Source organism: Micromonas pusilla (assembly GCF_000151265.4).
Source record: "Micromonas pusilla CCMP1545 genomic scaffold MICPUCscaffold_5, whole genome shotgun sequence".
NCBI classification, from domain to species: domain Eukaryota; kingdom Viridiplantae; phylum Chlorophyta; class Mamiellophyceae; order Mamiellales; family Mamiellaceae; genus Micromonas; species Micromonas pusilla.
This window is the reverse complement of record NW_003315886.1, coordinates 816,847-840,943: the sequence shown is the minus strand read 5'-3', so window position 1 is coordinate 840,943 and position 24,097 is coordinate 816,847. Positions and strand designations below refer to the sequence as shown.

General features: G+C 68.9%; 16 protein-coding genes across 16 annotated transcripts; 7 read left to right on the top strand and 9 right to left on the bottom strand.

Moving 5' to 3' along the window:
- Positions 1-257: 257 nt before the first annotated feature.
- On the top strand, positions 258-1,920 carry MICPUCDRAFT_68197 (uncharacterized protein). The gene has a single exon (XM_003058835.1). The coding sequence runs from the start codon at positions 280-282 to the stop codon at positions 1,837-1,839; it is 1,560 nt and encodes a 519-aa protein (XP_003058881.1). The 5' UTR covers positions 258-279; the 3' UTR covers positions 1,840-1,920.
- A 71-nt stretch (positions 1,921-1,991) lies between these two features.
- MICPUCDRAFT_39806 (uncharacterized protein) lies at positions 1,992-2,645 on the top strand (the record flags this gene model as incomplete). Its single annotated transcript, XM_003058834.1, has 1 exon — positions 1,992-2,645. One exon carries the CDS (start codon positions 1,992-1,994, stop codon positions 2,643-2,645), a length of 654 nt encoding a protein of 217 aa, XP_003058880.1.
- Positions 2,646-2,753: 108 nt separating this feature from the next.
- Positions 2,754-4,705, bottom strand: MICPUCDRAFT_58112 (uncharacterized protein; the record flags this gene model as incomplete). Its single annotated transcript, XM_003058466.1, has 2 exons — positions 4,562-4,705; positions 2,754-4,457 (listed from the first exon to the last, which is right to left on the bottom strand). Exons 1-2 carry the CDS (start codon positions 4,673-4,675, stop codon positions 2,754-2,756), a joined length of 1,818 nt encoding a protein of 605 aa, XP_003058512.1. The 5' UTR covers positions 4,676-4,705.
- Positions 4,706-4,855: 150 nt separating this feature from the next.
- On the bottom strand, positions 4,856-5,146 carry MICPUCDRAFT_58111 (uncharacterized protein; the record flags this gene model as incomplete). Its single annotated transcript, XM_003058465.1, has 1 exon — positions 4,856-5,146. The coding sequence occupies one exon, from the start codon at positions 5,144-5,146 to the stop codon at positions 4,856-4,858; it is 291 nt and encodes a 96-aa protein (XP_003058511.1).
- Positions 5,147-5,536: 390 nt separating this feature from the next.
- On the top strand, positions 5,537-6,186 carry MICPUCDRAFT_33538 (uncharacterized protein; the record flags this gene model as incomplete). The annotated part of the gene is made up of 3 exons (XM_003058833.1): positions 5,537-5,653; positions 5,879-5,977; positions 6,127-6,186. The coding sequence occupies 3 exons, from the start codon at positions 5,537-5,539 to the stop codon at positions 6,184-6,186; spliced, it is 276 nt and encodes a 91-aa protein (XP_003058879.1).
- A 135-nt stretch (positions 6,187-6,321) lies between these two features.
- MICPUCDRAFT_58109 (pre-mrna 3'-end processing protein) lies at positions 6,322-9,246 on the bottom strand (the record flags this gene model as incomplete). The annotated part of the gene is made up of 1 exon (XM_003058464.1): positions 6,322-9,246. The coding sequence occupies one exon, from the start codon at positions 9,244-9,246 to the stop codon at positions 6,322-6,324; it is 2,925 nt and encodes a 974-aa protein (XP_003058510.1).
- A 134-nt stretch (positions 9,247-9,380) lies between these two features.
- MICPUCDRAFT_39803 (uncharacterized protein) lies at positions 9,381-9,869 on the bottom strand (the record flags this gene model as incomplete). Its single annotated transcript, XM_003058463.1, has 1 exon — positions 9,381-9,869. The coding sequence occupies one exon, from the start codon at positions 9,867-9,869 to the stop codon at positions 9,381-9,383; it is 489 nt and encodes a 162-aa protein (XP_003058509.1).
- Positions 9,870-12,189: 2,320 nt separating this feature from the next.
- Positions 12,190-13,378, top strand: MICPUCDRAFT_68191 (uncharacterized protein; the record flags this gene model as incomplete). Its single annotated transcript, XM_003058832.1, has 1 exon — positions 12,190-13,378. The coding sequence occupies one exon, from the start codon at positions 12,190-12,192 to the stop codon at positions 13,288-13,290; it is 1,101 nt and encodes a 366-aa protein (XP_003058878.1). The 3' UTR covers positions 13,291-13,378.
- Positions 13,379-13,402: 24 nt separating this feature from the next.
- Positions 13,403-14,740, bottom strand: MICPUCDRAFT_16922 (uncharacterized protein; the record flags this gene model as incomplete). The annotated part of the gene is made up of 1 exon (XM_003058462.1): positions 13,403-14,740. The coding sequence occupies one exon, from the start codon at positions 14,738-14,740 to the stop codon at positions 13,403-13,405; it is 1,338 nt and encodes a 445-aa protein (XP_003058508.1).
- A 191-nt stretch (positions 14,741-14,931) lies between these two features.
- MICPUCDRAFT_58105 (uncharacterized protein) lies at positions 14,932-15,711 on the bottom strand. The gene is made up of 2 exons (XM_003058461.1): positions 15,408-15,711; positions 14,932-15,261 (listed from the first exon to the last, which is right to left on the bottom strand). Exons 1-2 carry the CDS (start codon positions 15,622-15,624, stop codon positions 14,987-14,989), a joined length of 492 nt encoding a protein of 163 aa, XP_003058507.1. The 5' UTR covers positions 15,625-15,711; the 3' UTR covers positions 14,932-14,986.
- A 157-nt stretch (positions 15,712-15,868) lies between these two features.
- Positions 15,869-17,510, top strand: RAD51A (Rad51 DNA recombinase 1; the record flags this gene model as incomplete). The annotated part of the gene is made up of 3 exons (XM_003058831.1): positions 15,869-16,181; positions 16,280-16,424; positions 16,531-17,510. Exons 1-3 carry the CDS (start codon positions 16,071-16,073, stop codon positions 17,508-17,510), a joined length of 1,236 nt encoding a protein of 411 aa, XP_003058877.1. The 5' UTR covers positions 15,869-16,070.
- Positions 17,511-17,566: 56 nt separating this feature from the next.
- Positions 17,567-18,589, bottom strand: MICPUCDRAFT_58103 (uncharacterized protein; the record flags this gene model as incomplete). Its single annotated transcript, XM_003058460.1, has 1 exon — positions 17,567-18,589. The coding sequence occupies one exon, from the start codon at positions 18,587-18,589 to the stop codon at positions 17,567-17,569; it is 1,023 nt and encodes a 340-aa protein (XP_003058506.1).
- An 80-nt stretch (positions 18,590-18,669) lies between these two features.
- Positions 18,670-19,236, bottom strand: MICPUCDRAFT_58102 (uncharacterized protein; the record flags this gene model as incomplete). The annotated part of the gene is made up of 1 exon (XM_003058459.1): positions 18,670-19,236. One exon carries the CDS (start codon positions 19,234-19,236, stop codon positions 18,754-18,756), a length of 483 nt encoding a protein of 160 aa, XP_003058505.1. The 3' UTR covers positions 18,670-18,753.
- A 194-nt stretch (positions 19,237-19,430) lies between these two features.
- MICPUCDRAFT_58101 (uncharacterized protein) lies at positions 19,431-20,724 on the top strand (the record flags this gene model as incomplete). The annotated part of the gene is made up of 2 exons (XM_003058830.1): positions 19,431-19,925; positions 20,110-20,724. 2 exons carry the CDS (start codon positions 19,431-19,433, stop codon positions 20,722-20,724), a joined length of 1,110 nt encoding a protein of 369 aa, XP_003058876.1.
- Positions 20,725-20,799: 75 nt separating this feature from the next.
- Positions 20,800-22,006, bottom strand: MICPUCDRAFT_47314 (uncharacterized protein). Its single transcript, XM_003058458.1, has 2 exons — positions 21,291-22,006; positions 20,800-21,137 (listed from the first exon to the last, which is right to left on the bottom strand). Exons 1-2 carry the CDS (start codon positions 21,981-21,983, stop codon positions 20,871-20,873), a joined length of 960 nt encoding a protein of 319 aa, XP_003058504.1. The 5' UTR covers positions 21,984-22,006; the 3' UTR covers positions 20,800-20,870.
- A 980-nt stretch (positions 22,007-22,986) lies between these two features.
- On the top strand, positions 22,987-23,947 carry MICPUCDRAFT_5130 (uncharacterized protein; the record flags this gene model as incomplete). Its single annotated transcript, XM_003058829.1, has 2 exons — positions 22,987-23,649; positions 23,747-23,947. Coding segments are annotated over 2 exons (864 nt in total), but the record flags the coding sequence as incomplete, so codon positions are not given.
- Positions 23,948-24,097: the final 150 nt, after the last annotated feature.

The window sequence follows — 24,097 nt, the reverse complement described above, 5'->3', positions numbered from 1 at the left end:
TAGACGAATCCTACGAGAGAATCTTCGTTTTCATCTTGCCACGTGGACCGCGGAGTGACTCATAACCGTATGCGAATCGGAGATCCGCGTACTACGAGAAAAAGTACTTTTTGGGTTCAGGTTGTTTTTTACGAAGGTACTTTCGTACGAAGGTACCTTTTTTAGGGTTGATAGTGCAATCTCGCAGTGCCACTGCCCGCCAGTACAGCGAGAAAGGCTCCGGCCAATTCAATTGTCACTACTGCGAGGAGCGCGGCCGCGCCCGTCGTCCGCGCCGCGATGGCGTGGTACGACGAAGAGACCGAGGACGAGCGGCTCGTGCGCGAGGCCGCAGAGGACGTCCACCGTCGCCTGCGCGTGCGATCCGCGCGCGAGGACGACCGCGGCGCGGTGTTTCTCCCCGCGTCCACCTCGCGCGCGATCGCGATGCCCGCGTCCTCGCGCCCCGCGCTCGCGCCGTCGTCGTCGTCGCGCGCGCCCGCGCCGCGCACGCCGGAACCCCCCGCGTCGCCGTGGCGCGACGACGTCGCGAACGACGCGGACGCGGATCGCAACAGAAGGCTCGCGCTCGCGAGGGACGTGGCCGCGCGGACGGGCGCGACCCCGGATCTCTCGCGCAAAGTCGCGAGAGACGTGATGGACGCGGAGAGGAAGGCGGTCCTCGCCGCGGTCGGGCCGTTGCTCGCGGCGAGCGAGACGCGACGCGCGTCGCCGCCCAGCGCCGGGTCCGAGTTCTCGTTCCGCGGAGGAGAGCGCGCGTCGCGATCGGGGTCGAGGGACGCGGCGAACGCGGCAAATCATCATGATTCCCCGCGAACCGACGACGACGACGACGGCGCGGGGGGCATGAGCGCGGCGCTGTGGGAGATGGCGAGGACGCCGCCGCCGGAGGAGGTTCGCCGCGCGCTGGGGTACAGATCCTTCGGCGTCGACGCGGCGGCGCGCGGCGGGTTCGGGAGCGACGACGACGCGGGAGGAGGACGAGGAGGACGACGAGGAGGAGGAGAAGGAGAGAAGGACGTCGAGGCGTGGACGCGAGAGTACGACGAAAACGACGACGTCGCGAGGCGAGCGACGACGACGGCGACGGACGCGTGGGCGCACTCGATGGACGCGCGACGGCGGCTCGCGCGCATTGCCGCGGCGACGAAAGACGCCGCGATGTACGGCATGCACAGGCTCGATCTGGAGAAGAACCCGACGGGGACGACGCCGCCGAGGCTGAGCCTCGCGACGGGCGGGACGGGCGGCGCGGAGGAGGCCCCGCCGCTCGAGGCGTCCGGGTCCGCGCTCGCGGAGGAGTTCGCGTCGATGCTCGACGCGATCGCGTCGCGACCCGCGTCGCCGCCCGGGGGGGACGCGAGAAGCCTGAACGCGCGGTCGCCGCTGCCGCGACACTGGGCGCCCGCGGGAGAGCGCGAACGCGAGGCGGCGTCCGACGGCGGCGGCGGCGGCGGCGCGTACGGAGAGGGCGACGGCGACTCGGACCGGTGGTCCCCCGAGGACGCGGCGAACGTTCGCGCCGCGCGCGCGGCGGCGTGGCGCGCGGAGACCGCGGCGCGGGCGATCGTGGAAGAGGAACGCCGCGTCCGCGAGAGCGTGGGCGTCTCCGTCGGCGAGCTCTTAGACGCGAGGGTGGAGCTCGCGGCGGCGACGGCGAGGGCGGTGAGCGAGGAAGCCGCGATGAGCGTCGTCGCCGTCGCCGCGGAGGCGGCGTCGCTGCGGATGACCGTGAACGAGAGAGCGCGCGGGGGTGATCCGGACGAGCCCACCGCGGCGAAGCTCGCGGAGTATTTAGAGCAGCCGCTGCCGGTCGTGGAGAAGATCGTAGCGAGCTAGCGGCGGAGGGGGGGGGGCATCCTCGCCTCGACGCGCACAGCTGTGCGTAGGTGTGTACGCGTGAAACAAACGGAAAGGTCTAAAAACCGTGAGGTCCCTCATACTCGCCCGCGCGCGCGTCTCGCGCCCGCCCCCCACGCCGCGTTCCTTCCATGCACGCCGCCGTACGAAACGCCGCGTACAAGATGGACGAAGCCTTCGCGTTCGACTCCGACCCGACCGGGCAGGTCGGCGCGAGCGCGACGCAGCAGTCGCGCTCGCCCGAGCGAAAGACAACGACGGCGGCGACGAGCGTCGACGGGAGGGCGCCCGCCGCCGCCGCGAAGAAGCCGCGCGCGGGGATGAGCTCCACCGCGATCAACGCCCTGCGAGCCGCCGTCGACGCGTTCGTCGCGCGCGTGACGTCCCCGGCGACGGGGAGGAAAGCGCCCTGGCCGCTCGCCGACCTCGTTCCCCTGGCGGTTCGAGACGACGCGCAGGAGTACCTCAAAAAGACTAAAGCGCACGAGCTCCGCGCGCTCTACGCGCGCGTCGAGACGTCGTTCGAGACGCTCGTGCGGTTCCCGCTCACGAAAGAGGCGTACGGCAAGCTCGACAGGTTCGTCCGCGCGTTCCCCGGGTGCGACGCGCGACGGCGCGAGGTCGGGCCGGAGGAGAGGCGGAGGGAGGGGTTCGAGTTCGCGCGAGGCGAGGTGCACTTCGTCGACGTCGTCGTCACCGCGGAGGGCGTCGCCGCGGCGAGGGACGTCCTCGCGTCGGGCGCGAAGGAGCGGATCACGGGCCTCGTCGACACCCCCACGGCGTGAGCGAGAGCGAGCGAGAGAGCGAGAGCGCGAGGCGCGAACAGAAGCGACACGAGGACCGAACGAACGCCGTTCCACGAAAAAATGGATGAAGAAAAAGAGAAGACGACGTCACCCTCGCGCCGGGATCAAGCCTTTCATCTCCATGCGCTTCCGCTTCGACGGTCGCGGCACCCGCCGTGGCTGCTTCGGACGGCCCTCCGCCGCCGCCGGCCTCGCGGCGGCGCTCGCGCTCTTATCCTTCGTCCCGAACGACGACCCGCCGTGCGCCGCCATCTTTCGCACCATCACCGTCTCCGTCCTCGGCGGCGCTCTCTTCTTCTCCTCCTCGCCGCCGCCGTCCGAAGAGCCGCCGTCCGAAGAGCCGCCGTCGTCGTCGCCGCCAGCCTCGATGGCGTCCGTCAGACGCGCGATGAGCGCCGCTTTCAATCCGGTAGTCGCGAGCCCGCGTCGTTTGAGCTCCTCCTTGAGCGCGGTCACCTTCATCTTGCTCACTCCGGCCGCCGCGCCCTTGTGCAGCTCCTCCGTGGACCGCGTCTTGTTCTTCGTCCGCTTCTTCCCATCGCCGCCGCTCGCGTCGTCGTCGTCGTCGTCGTGGTCGTGGTCGTGGACGACCATCTTCACCGCCTTTTGCGGTCGACCGAGCGCGTCCGTGCCTGTCGCTCCCCTCAGCGCCTTGAACGCCATGTTACACGCCTCGATCGTCTTGAACTCTATGTACGCCGTCGTCGTCTTCGGCGCGCCGGGGGCGAGCTCTCTGGACGTCTCCGGGCCGAGGAACTTCCCGTGCACGGCCTCGATGTCGTCCGCGTGGTCCACGCCGGTCGTGCCGTTATTCTTCGCGAACATCCCTATCAAATCCGACTTCAACGTTCCTCGCTTGACCCTGTGCGCGAACAACTTTAAAAGGTCCCGCGGGTCAACCTTATCCTCCGGCGGCGTCAACGGCGCGCTCGGTCCGTTGACCGCCTCCCACTTACACAGCTCCATCGCCGCTTTCGCGTCCTCGACGCTGTCGTGCGCGCCGTCGCCGCCCTTGCGCATCTCCACGCCGAGCAGCCGCTTGCAGAGATCCGCGAGCCCCGGCGTGCTTCGCGGCAGGTTTTCGTACTCGAACAGCATCGCGGTGTCGATCACCGGCGCGTGATGAAACTTCAGCGCGCGGAGATCGTGCACGAGACCGTGCCCGACGAGAATCGTCTCCGCGGTCACGATCGATACGAGCTCGCGCTGGACGTCCGCGAGCGTCGTCGTCACGCGCGTAAAATCCTTCGCGGAGAGCCCGGTGACGTCCGTCTTGTAGTCCACGACGACGCCCGGGGGTTTCACGAGCGTCTTCAGCAGCACCTTCCCGCGCTCGTCGACGACGGAGACGCCGATAAGCGCCCTCGCGTCCGACGTCGTCTCGCACATCTCGCAGTCGAGCGCGACGAGCCGCGGCGCGAGATTCTTCTCGACGCACCACCGCGGCGGTCGCTGCTTCACGCTGCGAACCCACCCGGCGGCGTGCGACGGCAGCGAGCCGTACGTCTCGTCGTACGTCGCGTGCGCGCTCGTGCGCGCCGCGAGCGCCCACGGGCCCGTGGTTGGGATGACGGACGGCGGCGCGTCGTCGTTCCAGCGCTTCCACGCCGCGCGTCGCTCCGCCCATCGCGACCACCCGAGGTGTCGGCGCGCGACGTCCGTCCATCGCGCGCGCGCGCTCGCGACGTTCTGGACGAACGAGCTCAGGACGTCCCAGTCGTGCTTGGACGGATCGTGCGTCGTGCGCTTCGCGCCCTTTTGCGTCGCCTTCAGCCACGCTTTGAAGTCGCCCTGGAGGGAGGGAGGGAGGGAGGGAGGGACTGAGGGTCACGCATCGCGACGGCGGGGGGGTTCTTTTCGTCCATTCAGGACGCGGACGGGGGAGACGGACGGACCTTGTCGCCGGTCGCGCCCTCCTTCGCGAGCTCCTTCACGAGCCTCACGAGACATTCCTTATCCCCGTCGCCGAAAGACGCGAGGTCGATCGTTCGTTCCCGCTTCTGCCCCATGGCGCGTCGAGGGAGAACGACGACGAGGCGCGACGATGCAATGACGATGACGGCTCGTCGAGCACGATGATTTACGTGTACCTCGAGGGACGCGGGAGGGGCGTTCGTTCGTTCGTCAGCGCGTCTCGTCTTCGATGCGCAAGAGCTACTTCTAATCCTAATAAACCTCCCGCTCCGTCGTCACTTCTTCTTCTTCGAGCGCTTCCCCTCTCCCTTCTTCGGTTGCACCTTCCCTCGCCGCTTGAGCCGCTCGACGCGATCCGCCCTGAACGCCGCCTCCGGGCACTCGTACAGCGGGTCTTGTCGCACGCCGATCGGGTACGCCTCCGCGTACCACTCCAACATCTTCGGCCCGGCGAGCGCTTTCGCGAGGACCTTCCGTCCGCTGCGCATGCCGTTGCCGACGTGCATCCCGAAGATCCTCGCCGCGGCCGCGGCGACCTTCTGCGAGCGCGTCAGCGCGCTTGACATGGCGCGCTCGCTCTCTCTGCGCCTCGCGTCGGAGGGAGCGCCTTCTCGCTAGGGTTCCCTGTCGAGCGCGCGCGCGCGGGCTCCGCGCGCGGGTTCGAGCGCGCGTCGGCGGTGGCGCGTTCTTCGGAAGCCTTCCGCGCGACGACGCGGGTCTCGTCGTCGACTCGTGCGTGCGGACGCGCGCGCGATAGTGCCGAAGGCGCGGCACGCGAGCACGAAATGACCAGCGCGTCGCGCCTTGCTCGAATGATTTCGTTGCTGGTTCTGTTTTCGCGCCGGTTTTTTTATCTGAGGAGGACGACAGGACGTCGACGTCGCCTCGCTCCGGCTGCGCGTTCACTGCCGCCGACGCACGCGCACGCGCAGAGTACGACCAGCACCGCTACCACCATGGCCGAGGAGGAAAAGAAGAACGATGAGAAGGGCGATCACATCAACCTGAAGGTGAAGGATCAGGACAACTCGGAGGTCCACTTCAAAGTCCGGCAGACGACTAAATTTTCGAAGGTGCGCGCGCGAAACGAACGTCCTCACGCGCGCGCGTCGTCGATGTCCGCGCGCGAGCGCGTGCCTTCGCGGCCGCATCGCGTATTTAGACGACATCGCGTGCTTCCACCGCGCTCACGCTCGAATCCCGCGCGATTCACGACGCGATCGCGCGCTTGGACGAACCGAGGATCTCGCAGACGACGACCGAGCTCACGATCGCTCCTCGCTCCCTCCTCTCGACAGATCTTCGACGCGTTCTGCGCGCGCAAGTCTCTTCAACCGGACTCCGTGCGCTTCCTCTTCGACGGGCAGCGCGTGAACGCGAACATGACCCCGAAGGACGTGCGTGCCGCGCCCACCCCGTCTCCCTAGCTCCGCGACGTCGTCGATCGACGCTTCGTCGACGAACGCTTCACCAAAGGGTGCCAATATTACGAATTCGATCCCCCGCGCGCCCGCTGACCTCCCTTCCCCCGTCTCATCCACCGCAGCTGGACATGGAGGACGGCGATTCCCTCGACGCGATGATGGAGCAGGTCGGCGGATTCTAGAGGGTGAGACGACGAGACGGAGACGACGAGTGGGTGGAGGAGGCTCGGCGCCGGCTGCGCCTCGCGAGAAGTATGAGACCTATACAGCGGCAGACGACGAGAAGTACAGCTGTAAACGACGCACGAGAATATCATTCACTGAAACTCCGCCTCGTTCGTCCTCGCGTGCTTCGCCTGCCTCGCTCGGAAGACGTCCCCGACCGGCGGCGCGTTCGTCTTCATCGTGAGCGGCCCCGTCCCGCCGCCGCCGCCGCCGCCGCCGCCGTCGTCGTCTGCTTTCCTCTTCCCTCTCCCGCCCTCGCGGACGCCCCTGCTCGCGTTCAGCGCTTCCACGATCGCCGCGCCGCCGTCGGGGGTGAGATCGGACGTCATCAGCGTGTCCATCACCGCGGTCACGGTCGACGCCATCACGCGTCGGCTCCCCCCCTTGACGGTGTCGGGCGCGGGCAGTCTCGACGCGAACGCCGCGAGCTCGGTGGGGAGGTGCTCGAACCGATCGTCCGGGGGGCCGACCGCGACGGGCGGCGCGGGCAGCGGCGCGATCGCGTTCGGTTGCGCCGCCATGCTCCGCGGCTTCCCAGGCGGATGCGGCGGCGGAACTCCGGGCTTCGGCGGCGGCGGAGGCGGCGGCAGTCGCCCGATGCCCGAAGAAAACGCGTCGAATCTTTTCGGAATCGACGCGCCAATCTTCGCGTAGTGCTTCTTCTCCTCCGCCGTCGCGGGCTGCAACGACAGGAACGAATGCCGTCCCATGAGCGCCGTGATCGTCGCCGCGGCCGCGTGCGCCTCCTCGCGGTTGTCCCTAAACCCGAGCGCCTCCTCGCGCCTGCGCTCCGCGTCCGTCATGCTCGCCATCGTCCCGTGCGTCTGCTCGAACGCGACGAACATGTCGTGGACGTCCTTCACGACGGACATCCTCCGCGCCTTCTCCTGCGGGGAGAGCTTCACCGGGCCCGCGTCCGCGGCCGCGGTCGACGCCGAGGCGGTCGCGCGCTCGAACAGCACGCGCGCGTTCGCGACGTCGTTGCACCCGATCAAGAACTCCGCGTACTGGTTCACGAACGCGGGGACGTCGATGAAGTTTTTCAACCCGAGCTCGAAGATGTTCCTCGCCGGCTTGTCGTTCTTATCGTACCGCCACTCCAACCACGCCGCCGCGGCGAAGATCTCCCACCTGCTCCCGGGCGCTTTCCTCCCTCGCATGAACGCCTTCCGCGCCGCCTGCGTCCCCTCCATCCTCCGCGCGCATCGCATGTGCTCGATGTAGGTCAACAACGCGTCGTCGTCCATCGGCTCTCTCCGCGGCGGGACGATCGACGCGCCGTCCTCGGGGCCCACGCTCGTCCCACCCGCCGCCGATATCGCCGCCTGCGCCGTATTCGCCTCGTGCTCGTCCATGAACTCCTCGTACACCTCCCTCGCGGCCTCGACGTTCCCTCGCGACTCTTCCAAGTCCGCGGCGGCGAACCGGACGACGGCGCACGCGGGCACCGCGTCCCTCGCCCTCGCCAACACCGCGACCGCGTCGTCCGCCCTGCCTTCGCTCTGGTGCCACGCCGCGTACTCGAGCCACACGTCCGGATACCGCATCAGCGACATCGTCGCCTGATCGTACGTCAGCGACACTCGAGCGATGAGCTGCGGGTGCGCCGTCTCCCCTGACGCCGCGTCCGGCTCCAGACCTTGCGCGTTGGTCTTCTCGAAAGCGACGAGGTCGCGCCAGCGCCTCGCCTGGAAGCTCGGGGACTTCCTGTCCGTCGTGTTGTCGGGGACGGAGCCCGGCGCGCCCGCGAGCCCGCCCACGAGGATTGGGTCGTGCAGCTTTTTCCTCTGCTTCAAAACCCCGCGCGCGACGTCGACGCGAGGTTTCACGTCGGCGAGCGTCATCTTCGCGAGCGTCGGCGAGTTCGCGTGCTCGAACGCGTCGTACTCGCGGTACAGCGCGTCGATGCTGTTCGTCGGCACGCTCAGCGCTCTTTGATACGCGCGTCGGAGCTGCTGCGTCTTGGCGGACTGCGCGTGCGCGTCGACGTCGGCGTGCTCGGGCGCGAGGTGCGCCGCGTCGGCATCCTTCAAGAACGAGACGTAATCCAGCCACAGCGGTCCAGCCTCGATGTCCTCGCCGACGCGCTCGACGGTGTACTCGTACGCCGCCTTGATGGCCTGCGCGCCCACCGCGGTGGACGCGTCGTTCGCCTTGCGCATGTACTTGGTGTACGACCGCCACAACGCCGCGGAGGGGCAAACGAGGAGGCATCGGGAGAAGAGCGCCTTGATGTGTTCGTCGTCTCTCGCGCCGGTTGAGGCGTCGCCCGCGATCTCCGCCTCCGCGTACGTGCGCCACACGCGCGACGCGGTCGGGTGCGACGCGAGGACTTCCTCGAAGAGTGATCGTCCGTCCGGGACGCCGTGCGTCTGCGCCTCCGCGATGACGATCTCCCACGCGTCGAGTTCGTGCGGATTCGCGCGCAGCTTCCCGCGCGCGCGATCGAGCTTCGCGGACGTGATCGTCTTCGGCGGCGCCCGCGGCGGCGGCGCCGCGGGCTCCGCGTCCGTCTCCTCCGCCGGCGCGGCGGCGGGGTCCGCCCCGTCGGTCTCCTCCGCGGAAGGGGGGTCCGCGGCGTCCGCGACGGTCGGCGCGGGGGGATCGGCGTCGTCCGTCGCGGGCGCGGGATCGCTCGCGTCGGCGTCGGCGTCGGCGTCGGCGTCGTCGTCGTCGTCGTCGTCGTCGTCGTCGTCGCGCGCGTCCGCCCCCGCGTCGGGCTCGGTCGCGGGCGCGTCCTCCGCGTCGGCGTCCTCCTCCTCCGCGGCGGCATCGGCCTCGGCCGCGGCCCCGGCCTCGGCCTCGGCCTCCGGCGCGCGCGCGTCCTCCTCCGCGGCGGCGGGCGCGTCCTCGCGCTTCGCGTCGTCGTCGCCGTCGCCCCCGCCGCGCGTCGCCTCGAGCCTCGCGACGAGCGCGTCCTTGTTCCCGTCCGTGCTCAGCCCGCGCTCCGCGAGCAGATCGCGCAGCTCGCCCACCTTGAGCCTCTTCAGGAGCCGGGGCTCGATGAGCTCCTCCATGCTCGCGACGTCGGTCCCGCGCGGTCGACGATTGGCGCGGCGCGCGGACGATTCATCGAACATTTTCGAGTAGTCGCCTGATAATAAGTTGAATCTACTACCTGTATTTCAACGCTCATCAAGCCGCGCCGGCGCTACTGCCCGCTCGACAACACGACGCCGCCGCCTCTCGCCGCCGCGCGCTCGAACCTCGCCCCGTCCCCGTCCTCGGTCATGTCCGACAGCTCCACGAAATTCCTCCCCGACCCTCCGCCTCTCCGCTCCCGGTACCTATTCGCCTCCAACGCGATCGTCGCCGCGACGCACGCGACGACCCACGCCGCGTAGGCGCCCCCCGCGACGTTCGCGCCGCGCGCCGCGCCCCTCTCCTTCGCCTCGTCCAGCCCGGTCACGATCGCGGCGAACGCGAACGACAAACTCCCGACCCCGGTGATCCGGTGCGTCCACTCCCACCGCTTCCGCGGCGTCGACGTCGCCGCGTCGGGCGCGTCGGGTTTATCCGCGCGAAGAAACGCGTTCAACGGCTGCGACGCGCCCGCGAGCAACGTCGCGACGCCGTAATACGCGTGCGCGCACCCCATGTGCCCCGCGTCCTCGTCCTCCACGGCGCTGTACGACAGCATCGCGCCGACGAACGCGAAGAACAGCCCGATCGAGACGAGCGCGCGGTGGATGGAAAACCACGAGTCGCGAATCGCGCCAAGCAATTCGCGCTTCGACGGCGGCGCGTCGCGCGGCGCCTTGGCGTACCGCGCGACGTACGCCCCCGCGGGCACGAGGATCGCCCACGCGATGCACGCGCACCACCCGTGCGCGGTGAACTTTGTGCCGAGCGCCTCCGCGCGCTCGTCGCACTTCGATCTCGCGTCGAGCGCGGCCTGGTCCGCGGGCGACAGCGGCGGCGCGGGCGGCGGATACGACGGCCGCGACGACGGCGCCTAGTCGGGGTGGAGTTGAAAGGCGTCAGGTGGAGTTGAAAGGCGCCGAGGGCGGGGATTGAAAGCGAGGGATGAGCGGAGAGATGCGCCGGGCAAAGTCCTTAAGGATCGGCGTTCACCACGGCGACGGGGTCGTATGGGGACCGGTGTAACCAGAACGCGCCGAGGGCGGGGATTGAAAGCGAAGGATGAGCGGAGAGATGCGCCGGGCAAAATCCTTAAGGATCGGCGTTCACCACGGCGACGGGGTCGTATGGGGACCGGTGTAACCAGAACGCACCTCCGGCGCCGCGCCGCCGACGCTCAACGCGCCGTTCGCGACGAGCGTGACGGCGTTCGTTCTGAACCCGCCGTCGTGGTGCGCCGCGGTCGTCACCTTGAACTCGACCGCGTCGCCGTCGACCGCGACGGCGGGCGCGTTCCACACGAACAGCGCGATGGACCAGTCGCCTCTGAGGTCGTACCGCGCGCCGGAGCATCGCGCGCCGACGCCGGAGCCCGCGTTGCGATCGCCGAGGTCGACGAACGCGCCCGCGGTGGCGGTGAGCAGGATCTCGCCCTCGCACGGGGTCGTCACGATGAGCGTGTGGCGGCCGCCGGGTTTGAACTCCGCGGAGTGGATGTGCCACGACTGCGGAGGAGGACGGAGGGACGCGGACGGGTCAGGTTGTGGGACGCGCGCGTGAAGAGTGACGACGGGAAAAGTCCTTAAGGAACGGCGTGCACCACGCGAACGGGGTCGTATGGGAAGCAGTCTCACCGCGGGGACGGACGGATGGAGGGATGGGTGGATGTTCGTCGCGCGGGCGGGGGACGACGACGCGCGCGCACCGCGGGGATGACCCTTCCGCCGTCGAGCTCGTTCGCCTGCGCCGTGTCGCTCCCGTCCGCGGCGGCCCACGCCAGCTGGAACGATATCGACGGGTCCGTGAGCGGCGCCGCGTGCGCCGCCCTCGCGGTGCTCGGATGCGCGTCCGCGCCGCACCTGTCGCGATCGACGAGATTCGGGTGCGCGCGCGTCGCGGCGGGGCGAGACGCGAAGAGCGCGAGGAGAAGCGCGAGCGACGTCGCGAATCCCGACGCGCGGCGGCGGCGGAGACGACGACGCGCGGACGTCGTCGCCATCGCGCTCGGGCGCGACGTCGGCGTCGGTCGGCGGCGTGCGCCCGTAAAGTGTTGATGAGTCCCCTCTGCGGATGACGGCCGATCAGGTGCCGATCGGTACGAAAATGTTCATACAGTAGGTTAGTTGAAAGGTGACACGATCAAATGTTGAAACCGGGCGATGGGTGAAAAACGTTTGTTGAACGCGCGTGAGTGCTCGCTCGCGTTTTCGCGCACCGCGTTCGCCACGTCATCGCACGATGTCGGCACACGAGATGATACTATGACGCGCATCACGCCCGCCGCGACGGCGGCCGCCGCGACGAGCGCGCGTCCGCGATGCCGTCGAAACGTCGGGACGACTCGCGTCGTCGCCGCGCGCGCCGCGCGCGCCGTCGCGGCGTCCCCGCGCGCGGCGTCTTCTCCCCGCGCCGTCGTCGGCGTCGGATCCTCGAACCGACGCGCGAAGAGGCGACCGATCAGAGGGACGACGACGACGCGCGCGTCGAGGGGCGACGCGCCCGCGGACGCGACGGCCGCCGCGCGCGCGCGCCTCGACGCGATCCAGGCCGAGGACGAGATCGACGTGGAGGACCCCGGCGAGCGCGGCGGGTTCGACATCTTCAGCGGCGGCGTCTTCACCGGCGAGGTCCTCGCGTACTGGGAGGCGTCGAACGCGTTCTTCTTCCCTCGGCTGCTCCTCGTCGCGGGCACCGCGCTCGGGCTCGCGGCGTCCATCCCGCAGTCGCTCGGCGGCGTGTTCCGCCAAGACGACGACGCGCTGCGAGTGCTGGGCGCGAACGTGGTGTTCTTCGTCCTCGCCGCCGCGCTCGCGGCGGCGGACCTGCGGCGGAGGAAGACGGCGCTCGATCGCCTGCAGCGCGAGCTCGCGCTGGGGGACATGCAGGTGATACAGCGCGATAAGTTTCGTAACGAGCGCGTGTTCCCGCTGCAGAGCTTGAGGCAGGCGGCGCGCGTCGCGGTCGTGTACGGCGACGCGGAAAAAGTCGCGAAGGACCTCGCGGCGGCGACGCCGTACCGGCGGCGGTTGGAGCAGTCGAGGATTCTCGTCGTCCCGGTCGTGGACCGAGGTGATAAGAGAGGCCAAGGCGCGTCGTCCGACGCGGTCGCGGACGTCGGCCCCGGGCGGTGGGAGCTGCTGAAGGACGTGGTCGTGGCGTGGCCCGGCGCCGGCGCCGGGCGGTGGCTCGCGTGGCCGACGAAGAACGACGCGTGGGCGGGATACTTCCGCCGGCTTTTACTCAGCGCGGGCGCGAAGAACGCGGCGGGGGGGTACGTCACCGTCGGCGTCAACGGGCAGGTGCGAGGCAGCGGCAGCGGGAGCCCGTCGTGGGACGTGCTCCTGAGCACGTTTCCGAGGAACCGTCCGGGGAACAAGGCGGACGCCGCCGCGGAGGCGGCGTGGAGGAGCGCGACCGTGGACTACCAGGGCGATTTATCCGTGAACGACCCCGCGATGAAAGACATCAGAGGCGACGGCGCCGCGCGACCGATCGGCACGACGTTGGAGCTCCCGAGCGACGGCCCCGCGAGGGAGGTTCTGAAAGTCCACGACGCGTTCTACGACGCGCTGAGCCGCGGCGACGAGGCCGCGATGGCGGCGGCATGGAGAGGAGGAGAACGCAAAAAACCGTCGCCGCTGGAGCGTTTCATCGAGCGCGGGGCCGTCCTCGACGGGTGGGCGACGGTGCTTCGACCGGACCGTCGACCGGAGGGACTGAAGCTGTCCGACGTCGACGTCACGATCGAGAGGGACGTCGCGACGGTGTCCGTGCTGGAGAGCGTCGGGAACGGCGCGACGCTGCTGGCGACGCAGACGTACGATAAGACAGACTCGGATGAGGGCGCGGGGTGGACGCTGAGGTCGCACTACACGATTCCGTACGGGAAGGACACGGTGGCGAAGATCGCGTTGCGGTGCGACGAGAGGGGGTGCGTCGCGGTGCCCGCGAAGGCGGTCGCGTCCGAGCCGCCGAGGTAGGCGATGCGCGACGAACGAACGCGTCGTCTGGAAGAGAACTCGAATAATGAAGACTAATGTACCGTTAATAAGACTACTACGAAAGGCTACGACGTGCGAACGAACGCTACGCTCAGATCTCGTCGTTCAATATCTTCTCCCGGATGTCCCCCATGAGCCACCCCATGTAGTGCAAGTTGTGCGACGTCGCCAGCTCCTGCGCCATCGGCTCGTTCGCCTTATCTAAGTGGTGCAGGTACGCCCTCGTGTGCGACGTGCACAGCCGACACGGGCACAGCGCGCACGGCGGCTCGAACATCTCCGCGTTCTCCCGTCTCCGAATGTTCACCCGCCCGTGCGTGCGCGTGAGCAGCGTCCCGTGCCGCGCCGCGCGCGTCGGAAACGTGCTGTCAAACGTGTCGGCGCCGTGCGGCACCCCGGCGCGTATGGACGTCTCGTCGCCGATGCCGAGCACATGCGTCGGTCGATCCCTCGGGAGCAACGGCATCACGTACGCCATGAGCTCGCCGAACTCGGTAGGGTCTTTGCCGAGGCTCCCGCCGATCGCGAACCCGTCGAACGGGAGCGAGGATAAGTACTCCGCGCTGAGTTTCCGCAACGCCGCGTCGACGCCGCCGTGGACGACGGCGTACATCGCCTGCCGCCGCACGTCCTCCAGGTGCGTCCTCAGGCTCCTCGCCTCCCACCGGTGACTCAGATACACGCTCCGCCGCAGCGTCTCGTCGTCGATGTGATACGGCGGGAGTTCGTCCAGCGGGATGATGATGTCCGCGCCGAGCTTCTTCTGCGCGAGCACCGCGCTCTCCGGCGTGAGCTCGACTTTTTTCCCGTCCCTGTACGACTTGAACACGACGCCCTCTTCGTTTACTCTCAGGAGCAGCCCTTCCTCGCTCTTGTGCTTGCTCGGCCGCCGTGATTTCATCTCCGGTCCTTCCCCTTGCGACGTGTTTCCCAAGGAGAAGACCTGGAACCCGCCGCTGTCCGTGATGATCGGCGCGTCGCGGCCGATGAACGCGTGGAGGCCTCCGGCGTTTACGACGAGGTCCGCGCCGGGCTGCAGCATGAGGTGGTACGTGTTGCTGAACATGAGCTGCAAGTTGGCGGCTTGGAGCTCCTGGTGCGGGACCGCTTTCAGGGCGCCCATGGTGCCGACTGCGACGAACCCCGGGGTGTCGATGACCCCGTGCGGGGTGTGAATCCGCCCCACGCGCGCGTTCGATTTCTTCGACTGATGGATCAGCTCGTACCGGAAGAAGTCGCGCGGCGCGTACGGCGGGAACTCCGACGCCGGCGGCGGCGGCGTCAGCGGGTCGATCTTCGGCACCTGCGGCTTCCCCGACCGCGACCGCTTCTTCTTCGCCGGCGCCGCGCCCGCGGCCGCGGACGCGCCCGCGGCGTCGTTCTCGTCCACCGCCGCCGTCGCGTGTCCTCTCGACGCCGCGCCCGCCATCCCGTCGTCGATCAGCTTGACGAGCGCGCGCGTGGACTCGATCAGCGCCCGCGGTCGCTTCGCCGCCTCCCTGCCGCCTTTCGCGGCGGCGCTCATCCCGACGACGCGCGGTGCACGCGCCCTCCGTGCTCGGTGCGGCGCCGCAATGAAATTCCACGCGCTGAAGCTGGCGGCTGGAAAACGTAAACGTGTCGGTGCACTCGCACTCATCATCTTACACGGCTACGGTCGTTGACTACGCGCGCTCTACCACTCGCCGGTGTTCTCCATCGAGCTCCACGGCTCCGCGGGCTCTAACGGCACCCCTTTCTGCAGAAGCTCCACGGAGATCCCGTCCGGGGACTTCACGAACGCCATCTTCCCGTCGCGCGGTGGCCTGTGGATCACGTGGCCCGCGGCTCGCAGCTTCTCGCACAACCCGTAGATGTCGTCCGTCGCGAACGCGAGGTGACCCATGCTCCTCGACGGCGGGGCGAACTCCTCGCCGCCCCAGTTGTACGTCAGCTCGATCTCGGGCGCGCCTGGGATGGAGTGGGGTGGGGTGGGGTGGGAGGTGTAGGGTGGGCGGCGGGGTCAGCGGGCGTCGCGAACGCGGGGTGCCAGAATGCCGAACGACGCTGGATGCGATAATGCCCACTCCTCGGGCGCTCCTCTCGGGGGCACGTACCCGGAGCGGACGCCATGAACACGAGCGTGAACTTCCCCTTCTCACTCTCCTTCCTCCGCGTCTCCATCAACCCCAGCGCGGAGAAGAACGCCATCGTCGCGTCCAGGTCGTTCACGCGGAGCATCGTGTGCAGAAACGTGAGATCGCCGTCCTTCGGAAGCGAGTTGTACGTGTCCGCGGGGAGGTAGCTGCTGACGCTCTTGCTCGCGGTCGCCATGACCCTGGTCGTTCGCGCGGTGTTGGGGGCGAGGAAACGGCGATGTGCGAGCGTCGTCGGTGCGAGTCGGCACGGGGCGGACATGTGCGAAGCGTTGTGACGGGCGCCGGGCGGATCGGAGCCCGTCGGTCGCCCTCGTCGATGACGCGTCACCGCCGCTCTCGCGGATCGTCAGCACTGCAGTGCAAGTTTTACGTTCGTTTGAATACGCGCGCTCGAGCTGTCCCCGCCACAGTCGTCCGCGCTCCGCACGCCGAGCACGCGAACCGCGATACGCGCGCGTCCGCGTCGTATTCACTTCGCACGCACGCGCCAGCGCCCGTGCGCGCCCTCCGCCTCGTCCTTCGAGTCGAGCAGCGCACGTCGACGCGCGACCCTCGGCGAGTAAATCGTCGTTCGCACGCGTCGACGCGTTCGTCGTCGCCGAAGAAGCTTCTAGTCGCGACATGACGGACATGATGGAGGCGCCGATGGAGGCGCCGCAGATGGAAGGCGACATGCAGGAATGGCAGGAAGGGATGGAGGCCGCGGGGCCGCTCCCCCTGCAGACGCTCGAGGTTCGTGCACGCGCGCGCCCACGTCCAACGCGGCACCCGTCGAATCTGTCCCCCCCGCGAATGCCAAAGGATCTCACGCGCCCTCTTCCCTCGCACAGGAGCACGGCATCGCGGCGTCGGACTTGAAGAAGCTTCTCGAGGCGGGCATCCACACCGTGGAAGGACTCGCGCACGCGCCGAAGAAGCAGCTGAAGGACATCAAAGGCCTGAGCGAGATGAAGGTCGAGAAGCTGAAGGCTGCGGGTGCGATTTCAACTTGGCAACCCTCCGTCACGCGGAGAGCCCTCGAAAACCAAATCTCGACTCGACGCTCACCACCTGAAAATCCCTCTCCCATCCTTCCGAGCAGCGATGAAAGTCGTTCCCCTCGGGTTCACGACCGCGTCCATGGTCCAGGCCGTGCGCGAGAGCACGATCATGATCTCCACGGGGTCGTCCAAGCTCGACGAGCTCCTCGGCGGCGGGTTCGAGTCTGGCTCGCTCACGGAAATTTACGGCGAGTTTCGCACGGGTAAGACGCAGCTGTGCCACACGCTCGCGGTGACGTGCCAGCTCCCGCTCGCGCAGGGCGGCGCGGAAGGCAAGGCGATGTACATCGACACGGAAGGGACGTTTCGACCGCAGCGTCTCATCGCGATCGCGGAGCGGTTTGGGATGGACTCCGCCGCCGTTCTCGACAACGTCGCGTACGCCAAGGCGCACAACTGCGAGCACCAGTCCGAGCTCCTCGTCGCCGCCGCGGGGATGATGGCGGAGGCTCGTTTCGGGGTGATCATCGTCGACTCCGTGACGAACTTGTACAGGACGGAGTACGAAGGGCGAGGGGAGCTCTCCGCGCGGCAGATGCACCTCGGGAAGTTTTTGCGGCAGCTCGCGCGTCTCGCGGACGAGTTCGGCGTCGCCGTCGTCGTGACGAACCAGGTCGTGGCGAACCCGGACGGGAACGCGATGTTCGCGGGCGCGAACGCGATGAAGCCCATCGGCGGGAACATCATGGCGCACGCGTCCACGACGCGACTGGCGCTGAGGAAGGGGAGGGGGGAGAACCGGATCGCGAAGATCGCGTGCTCGCCCGTGCTCCCGGAGAGCGAGGCGCAGTTTTCTCGGAGATGGGCATCGAGGACGCGAAGGATTAAAAGGTTGGGGGGTACGCGGGGGATGGGACGCGACGACGAACGGGGCAGCGACGCGACGACACTTCGAGCGCGAGCACGCGCGAAGGCGATGACCGCCGGCGTCGTCTCCACGACGCCGCCGGCGCTCAGATCGGTCGTCGAGGAAAAGACGGACGAAAACAACGAAAACCGACCTACTCACGCTCGTAGGTAAATATTGAACGAACGCGAACGACACGCTACGCGCGCGCACGCCGCCCACGCGCGCGCCTACCTCGGGATCGTCGCGCTGTAGTACGCTATCCCCGCGGCGATCACCGACGCCGCGACGGTGATGAAAGGGTTCTGCGGCAGCCGCACGCTCGGCGTGAACTCCCCGCCGTACTCCTCCTCGAGGCTCTTCTCTCTCTTTCCTCCCCCGCCAGACTTCTTCCCCCCCCCGGTGCTCGCCCACTTATCGCTGTACGCGTACGCGTCCCTCAGAACCGGCACGTCCACCTTCTCGTCCTCGCCGATGTCCATCTTCGGCGCCTCTAAGATGTACTTGAGCTCCTCCGCCTGCCGCTTCACGATGCCCTCCGGATGCGTCGCCGCGAGCCACGCGTAGAGTTCGATCGCGTCCTCCGTCTTCCCGCTCGCGTCCAACCCCAGGCACTTCTGTATCAGTATCCGTCCTCCGAGCAGCGTCTTCTCCTCCGTCTCCTCGAGCGCGGTGTCGCACCACCGCACGCAGTCGACATACAAGCCCTTCGAGTACGCGTACTCGGCTTTCTTATGCAGACGCGACGCCTCGAGCGTGAACCCGCGCATGCGCTGCGCGTTCTCCTCGAGCTTCGCGCGCACCTTGTCGCTGTACGCCCTCTGCGCTGGGGACAAGTCGTCGAGCGATTCGACCCCGAGCGCTTTCGCGATGACCTCGGACGGGTCGAGATCGTTCTCGATGGCTTCCGCGTATTGCTTCGTCGCGCGCAGCACCGCGAGGTTGTTCGCCCCGAACGGGACGAGGTCCCTCGTCTCCTCCGCGGAACCCCGCACGACGGACGCGCCGCCCAGGATGCTGTCGCCGAACGCCTGCGTCTCGTCGGTCGCGGCGTACTGCGCGCGCACGAGGTCTTCGGGGGATAAGACGGGCGTCTCCGACGACGTCTCCGTCGACGACGACGACGACGACGACGACGCGTCGGCGTCGGCGGCCGCGGCGAGGCGCGCGGCGCGCGCGGCGCGATGACGGCGGGACGGCAGCGCGCGGGGGGCGGCGCGCGCGCACGGCGCGGCGCGGTTGAGCGCGATCATCGACGCGGTGGGAGGGTGGTGCCCCCCGCCGCGGGCGCCGGTTGGAATGACTGACGATCGCGATCGTGGACGTCGCGTATCGTTGCCAACTGGACGCACATCGAGAAATCCTACTGGCCGAGCCCACGAGGCCGCCGGGCTACCTATCGTCGTCGACCCTCCGCCTACGTCGCCGCCGAAACCGCCGCGCTCGACGGAGGGACGACCCCCGACAGCGCCTCCGCGGCGAAATCCCCGCACACGCGCGCCATCCCTCGCAGCGCGTCCATCTCCCTGAACGCCTTCTCGAGCCCCATCGACACGATCACGGGTTTGTCCACTCCCGCGCCTCGCACCACCTGCACGACGCGGCTCGCGACCGCCTGCACGAGCTCGTCGTCCTTCCGTCCGCCGCCGCTCAGCGCGCGGAGTTTCGGGGCGTAGTGTCCGGGGAGGTTTCCGCCGTCGCCGCCGCCTCGCTCGACGCTCCCGCCCGCGGCGTGGAACACGAGCCCGAGCTTCGCGACCTGCGTCACGACGACGAGCGCGCGGTCGTCGTAGTCCGTCACGAGGCACTCGGTGTGGACGCCCTCGATGATCCACGCGCGCTGGGACGTTCGCACCGCGCGTTGGGGAGGGCGCGCGGGCGGCGTCGACGTCGTCGTCATCGCGCGTCGAGGAGTGCGAGACGGGGAAGACGCGGGGGGGGGGGGCGATGTCATCCTGTCGCTGTCGTCGGTCGGTTGGATTTTCTGTTCGCTTTCTTTTCGCGCGCGATTACGATTCTCCCGCACACAATCCGACGCGCCTGCCTCGGCCGCCACACGTTCCGCGCGTCGTCGTGCCTCGCGGCGTCGACGAGATGCCTCGCTTCGGACACAAGATGGTCGCGGCCGACGCGAGAGAGGAGATGACCGCGTACGAGGCGGAGCGCGCGGCGAGGATCGAAGCGAACAAGGCGCGCATGCGCGATCTCGGGATACTCGACGCGACCGCGCGCCTGCGCGCGACGGACGCCGCGGCCGCCGCCCGACGCGCGGCGGTTCGCGCGGCGAGAACCCCGAAGGGCTCCGACGCGGACGGGAACCCCGCGTATCGCGTCGCGGATCGCGCAGCAAAGCCGGCGGTCGCGACGCGACGCAGCGGCCGCCTCAGCGGCGCGTCCCCGGACGACGCCGCGACGACGACGCGCACGACGGATCGCGACGACGACGTCGACAGGAACCCGGAGACGTACTCCCCGGCGCAGGTCGCCGCGCTCGGGAGCGCGACGAAGACGTGGACGCTGTTCGTGGACGGGTACGACGCGAACGGGAACCGCATCTACGACAGCGCTATCGGCGCGACGTGCCATCAGGTGCGTTCTATACACTGGTCCCCATACGACGGCGTTGGCGTGGTGAATGCCGATCCTTAAGGACTTTTCCCGGCGATTCTCTCCGCTCATCCCTCCCTTTCAACGCCCGCCCACGACGCCTTTCAACTCCATCTGACGCCTATGAACTCCACCCCGACATCGCTTTGTATGGAACGACCCTCAGTGCCGCCAGAAGACGGTCTGCGCGCACACGAGCTGCGGCGGGTGCGGGGAACTCCGAGGGCAGTTTTGCGGCGACTGCCTGTGGATGCGTTACGGCGAGCACGTGGACGAAGCGAACGCGCTGGGGGCGAAGTGGCGGTGCCCTCCCTGCCGCGACCTGTGCAACTGCAGCTTCTGCAGGCAGCGGAAGGGCTGGCCGCCGACCGGAACGCTGTACCGCCGCGCGATCAAAGAGGGATACGCGTCGGTGGCGCACTACCTCGTCCTGAACAACCGCGCTGATGAGGACGTCGACGTAAAGACGCGCGGCGGCGCCGAGGAGGAGGGCGCCGCGGACGCCGCGGACGCCGCCGCGAGGGACGGACGGTCGCCGAGCGGGGACGATAACGCGCGCGAGAGCGGCGACGTCGACGCTGTCGACGCTGTCGCGGTCGACGCGCCCCCCGCGGCGCCCGTCACGCCCACCGCGTCGGGACCCGCGAAGGACGACGACGACGAATTTTACGACGCGAAGACGCGCCCGTCTCGGATGATCGTGAAGGTCGTTCGGAAGATGGCGGACGCGGTGACGAATCCGACGGCGACGAAGCGGCGAAGGGCGATGTCCGAGAGATGACGTGGTGATCGACGACGGCGACGGCGACGGCGACGGCGACGGAGCGCGAGCGCGCGAGGACAGAACGGATGCGGTGCTGTAGTCTATTTTCTTTCAGAGTTTTTTTTCTTTCTCACGCCCTCCTCGCGCCTCCTTTCCTTCCTCCGTCAGAACACCTCCCCCCCCGCGTCCTCGTACGCCGACCGCAACGCCTCCGGGACGAGGTCGCCGATCGTCAGCAGCGCGAACGGCGGCGACGGCGCGTCCACGGCGTCGACCCACTCCTCCGCGGTGAACGTCATCCTCGCGAGCGTCTTCAAAAACTCTCCGTTCGCGTCCACGACGTCGCGCGTCGGGCCCCTCGCGACGGTCACCCAGTGCGTCCCAACCCCCGGGGGGCCGCCGCCGCCGCCGCCGACCGACGCGCCCAGCGGCTGGACGATGAACCGCCAGTCCGGTTTCGGTTCGCCGTCGAGCGTCAGCGTCGCCGAGATCCGATGATGATGATGATGATGATGATGATGATGATGATGATGATGATGATGAATCGTGAACTCCGCCCTTCGCAGATCGAGCGCGAGGCCGACGCCCATGGCCTTCACCAGCGCCTCCTTCAGGCTCCACAGCTGTCTGAACACCGTCTCTCTCTCGTCGTCCGTCGCGCCGCCCGCGCGCACGGCGTCCTTCTCCCTCTCGGTAAAGACGGAGGAAAACGTGCGGAGCATCTCTTCCGCGGTGGGCGTCCGCCCGTCCTTCCCGCGCCTCCGCGCCTGCCCGGGCGCGGCGACGTCGACGCCGACGACGACGTCCGGCTCGCTCGCGAGGACGACGAAGTCGCCCTCGTGCGAGACGTTGAAGTTGAAGTTCCGCGCGTCGGGCATCGTCGGAACCGTCGGAACCGTCGTCGTGTTCGTCGTCGTCGCGCCATCCCCTCTCGCGGGCGCCTCGCGGGAGAGGAACGGTTTCCTTCCCTTCGTGCGCTTGATCGTCACGTCCGCGTGCGGGACCCCCGTCACGCGATGGCACACCATGCGCTGAAGCAGGCGGCTCGCGATCGCGCGCTTCTTGTCCGCCATGTGCACCATCTTCACGACGTCCGCGCGCTCGTTCGGCGGGAGGAGGTCGAGGAGGAATCGAAACTCGTCGCCGTCGTGGTCGTCGCGCGGCGTCCAGCGCGTCGTGTTCACCGCCCATCGAAGACGCGCGCGGTGCTCGCCCGCCGCGGTCGACGTCGACGCCTCCGCGGCGGCGGCGTCGCGCGCGGGAGGCGGCGCGACCATCCGGACGACACGACGACGCGCGCCGGCGCGGCGCGCTCGCGCGTGACGACGCGGACGCGACGTCGCGTCGGGAGGTCGCGTCAGGTCGCGTCGACGACAGGAAAAGAAAATAACGCCCGCCCGCTCGCTCCAATCTCGGACGGACCCGCTCGCCTCCTCCGAGGGAGCGCGCGGGGCCGCCGCGCGACGGCGACGCCGCGGCGCGCGCCTCCCCCGTCGCGACGCGTCGCACTCTTCCGCGCGCCGCCGCCGCGCTCGATCGCGCTCGATCGCTCCCTCGCCGACGACGGCATGGAGACGGTCGCGACGCGGCTCGAGAGCTGGGACGACCTCGCGGGACTCGCGGACGACGACGACGACGGCGACGACAAGCGAAGGACGTCGCTTCTCTTCGGCGCGCGCGCTCGAGGCCGCGCGTCGTCGCGCGCGGCCGCGGCGCGCGGCCGCGGCGCGCTCGCGCTCGTCCTCGGGCTCGCGATCGGCGCGACGATCGCGACGCTGTGCGGCGCGCGGATCCGCGCGAGCGCGGCGACCGCGTCGTCGTCGTCGTCGTCGCCGCCGTCGTCGCCGTCGTCGTCGTCGTCGTCGTCGTCGCGACTTCTCGCGCTCGCGCGCGACGCGCTCGCGCCGTCGCCGTCCGCGCCGTCGCCGTCCGCGCGCGTCGCCGCGCTCGAGGCCGCGCTCGAGGTCGCGCGCGACCGCGAGCGCGCGCTGTGGGCGCTGACGGAGACGATCGAGCGCGACGCCGCGCGCGTGGCGTCGCTCGTGACGCGGCAGGCGCGCGTCCCTCGTGGACTTTCTAATACATTTCTCTCCCGGCGCGGCGCGCGTTTCTCTCCGCCCGTCGCGTCGCTCGGCTTCAATCCACGACCGCGACGCCTCACGACGCCGGCCGACTGACGCGCCCCCGACGTCGCGTCGCCTCGCGCGGACCCTCGACCATCAGACGTGCGACGCGGAGACGCTCGCGCCGCTGTGCGCGGCGGCGGGCGCGGACGACCCGGCTCGGAACATCCCGCCGCGGATTCGCGCGCGGACGACGGACCTGCGTCCCAGGAGGCTGGAGGGCTCTCCCGCGGACGACGCGCCGATAGCGCGTAATCTCCTCGCGCTCACCGTGGGCGTCAAGCAGAAAGACGTCGTCGACGCGCTCGTTCGGACGTTTCTCTCCTCCGCGTCGACGTCGGACGCGGCGTCGTCGTCAGATCCGGCGTCGGACGCGTTCTCCGTGATCTTGTTCCACTACGACGGCGAGGTGGACGCGTGGCGCACGCTGCCGTGGAGCGACGACGTCGTCCACGTCTCCGTGTCGAAGCAATCCAAGTGGTGGTACGCCAAGCGGTTCTTGCACCCCGACGTCGTGCGGCCGTACGACCACGTGTTCTTGTGGGACGAGGACATCGACGCGCGCGACTCGAAATTCGACCCGAGAGAGTACCTCCGCATCGTGCGCGAGAACGGTCTGCACATATCCCAGCCCGCGATCGTCGCCGGGAACGGCGCGTGGCCCATCACGCGCGTCGTGCGCCGCGAGAACGAGACCACCGGCGGCGAGCCGCTCGGCGAGTTCCACCGCCTCGGCGCGGATTGGAACGGGAATCGGTGCGTCGACGACGACGGAAATCCGACGACGCGGCCGCCGTGCGCGGCGTACGTCGAGATCATGGTATACAAAAGTTTTTCACCCATCGCCCGGTTTCAACACTTGATCGCATCCCCTTTCAACTGACCGGAGAACTGTTTTTGTATGGAATGGCCCTCAGGTGCCCGTGTTCACTCGACGCGCGTGGCGATGCGTGTGGGAGATGATCCAGAACGATCTCTCGCACGGCTGGGGGCTGGATCTGACGTGGCAGCTCTGCGCGGCGGACGATACGAAGAACGCGACGGCGGTGGACGGGATGGGCGTGGTGGACGCGCAGGGGATCACGCACCTGGGGGCGCCGACGTTGACGGAGCAAGGGGTGGACGGCGCGCACATCGCGGGGACTACCGCGGTGAGTCGACGACGGATCGCGGAGTGGAGCGCGTATAATCGGCGGTGGAGGACGCCGGACTTGCGGGAGAAATACTTATACCTCGCGGAGGAGAAGAGTGAGAAGGAGGAGAAGGAA

Bases quoted from the DNA above. Each gene is read 5' to 3' on its own strand.
- MICPUCDRAFT_68197 (XM_003058835.1), top strand. From the start codon at position 280: ATGGCGTGGTACGACGAAGAGACCGAGGACGAGCGGCTCGTGCGCGAG.
- MICPUCDRAFT_58105 (XM_003058461.1), bottom strand. From the start codon at position 15,624: ATGGCGACCGCGAGCAAGAGCGTCAGCAGCTACCTCCCCGCGGACACG. The intron at 15,262-15,407 runs GTACGTGCCCCC...ACTCCATCCCAG, and splicing joins GTTCATGGCGTCCGCTCCGG to GCGCGCCCGAGATCGAGCTG.
- MICPUCDRAFT_47314 (XM_003058458.1), bottom strand. From the start codon at position 21,983: ATGGTCGCGCCGCCTCCCGCGCGCGACGCCGCCGCCGCGGAGGCGTCG. The intron at 21,138-21,290 runs GTCGGCCTCGCG...TTCATCGTCCAG, and splicing joins CGCTGGTGAAGGCCATGGGC to CCGCTGGGCGCGTCGGTCGG.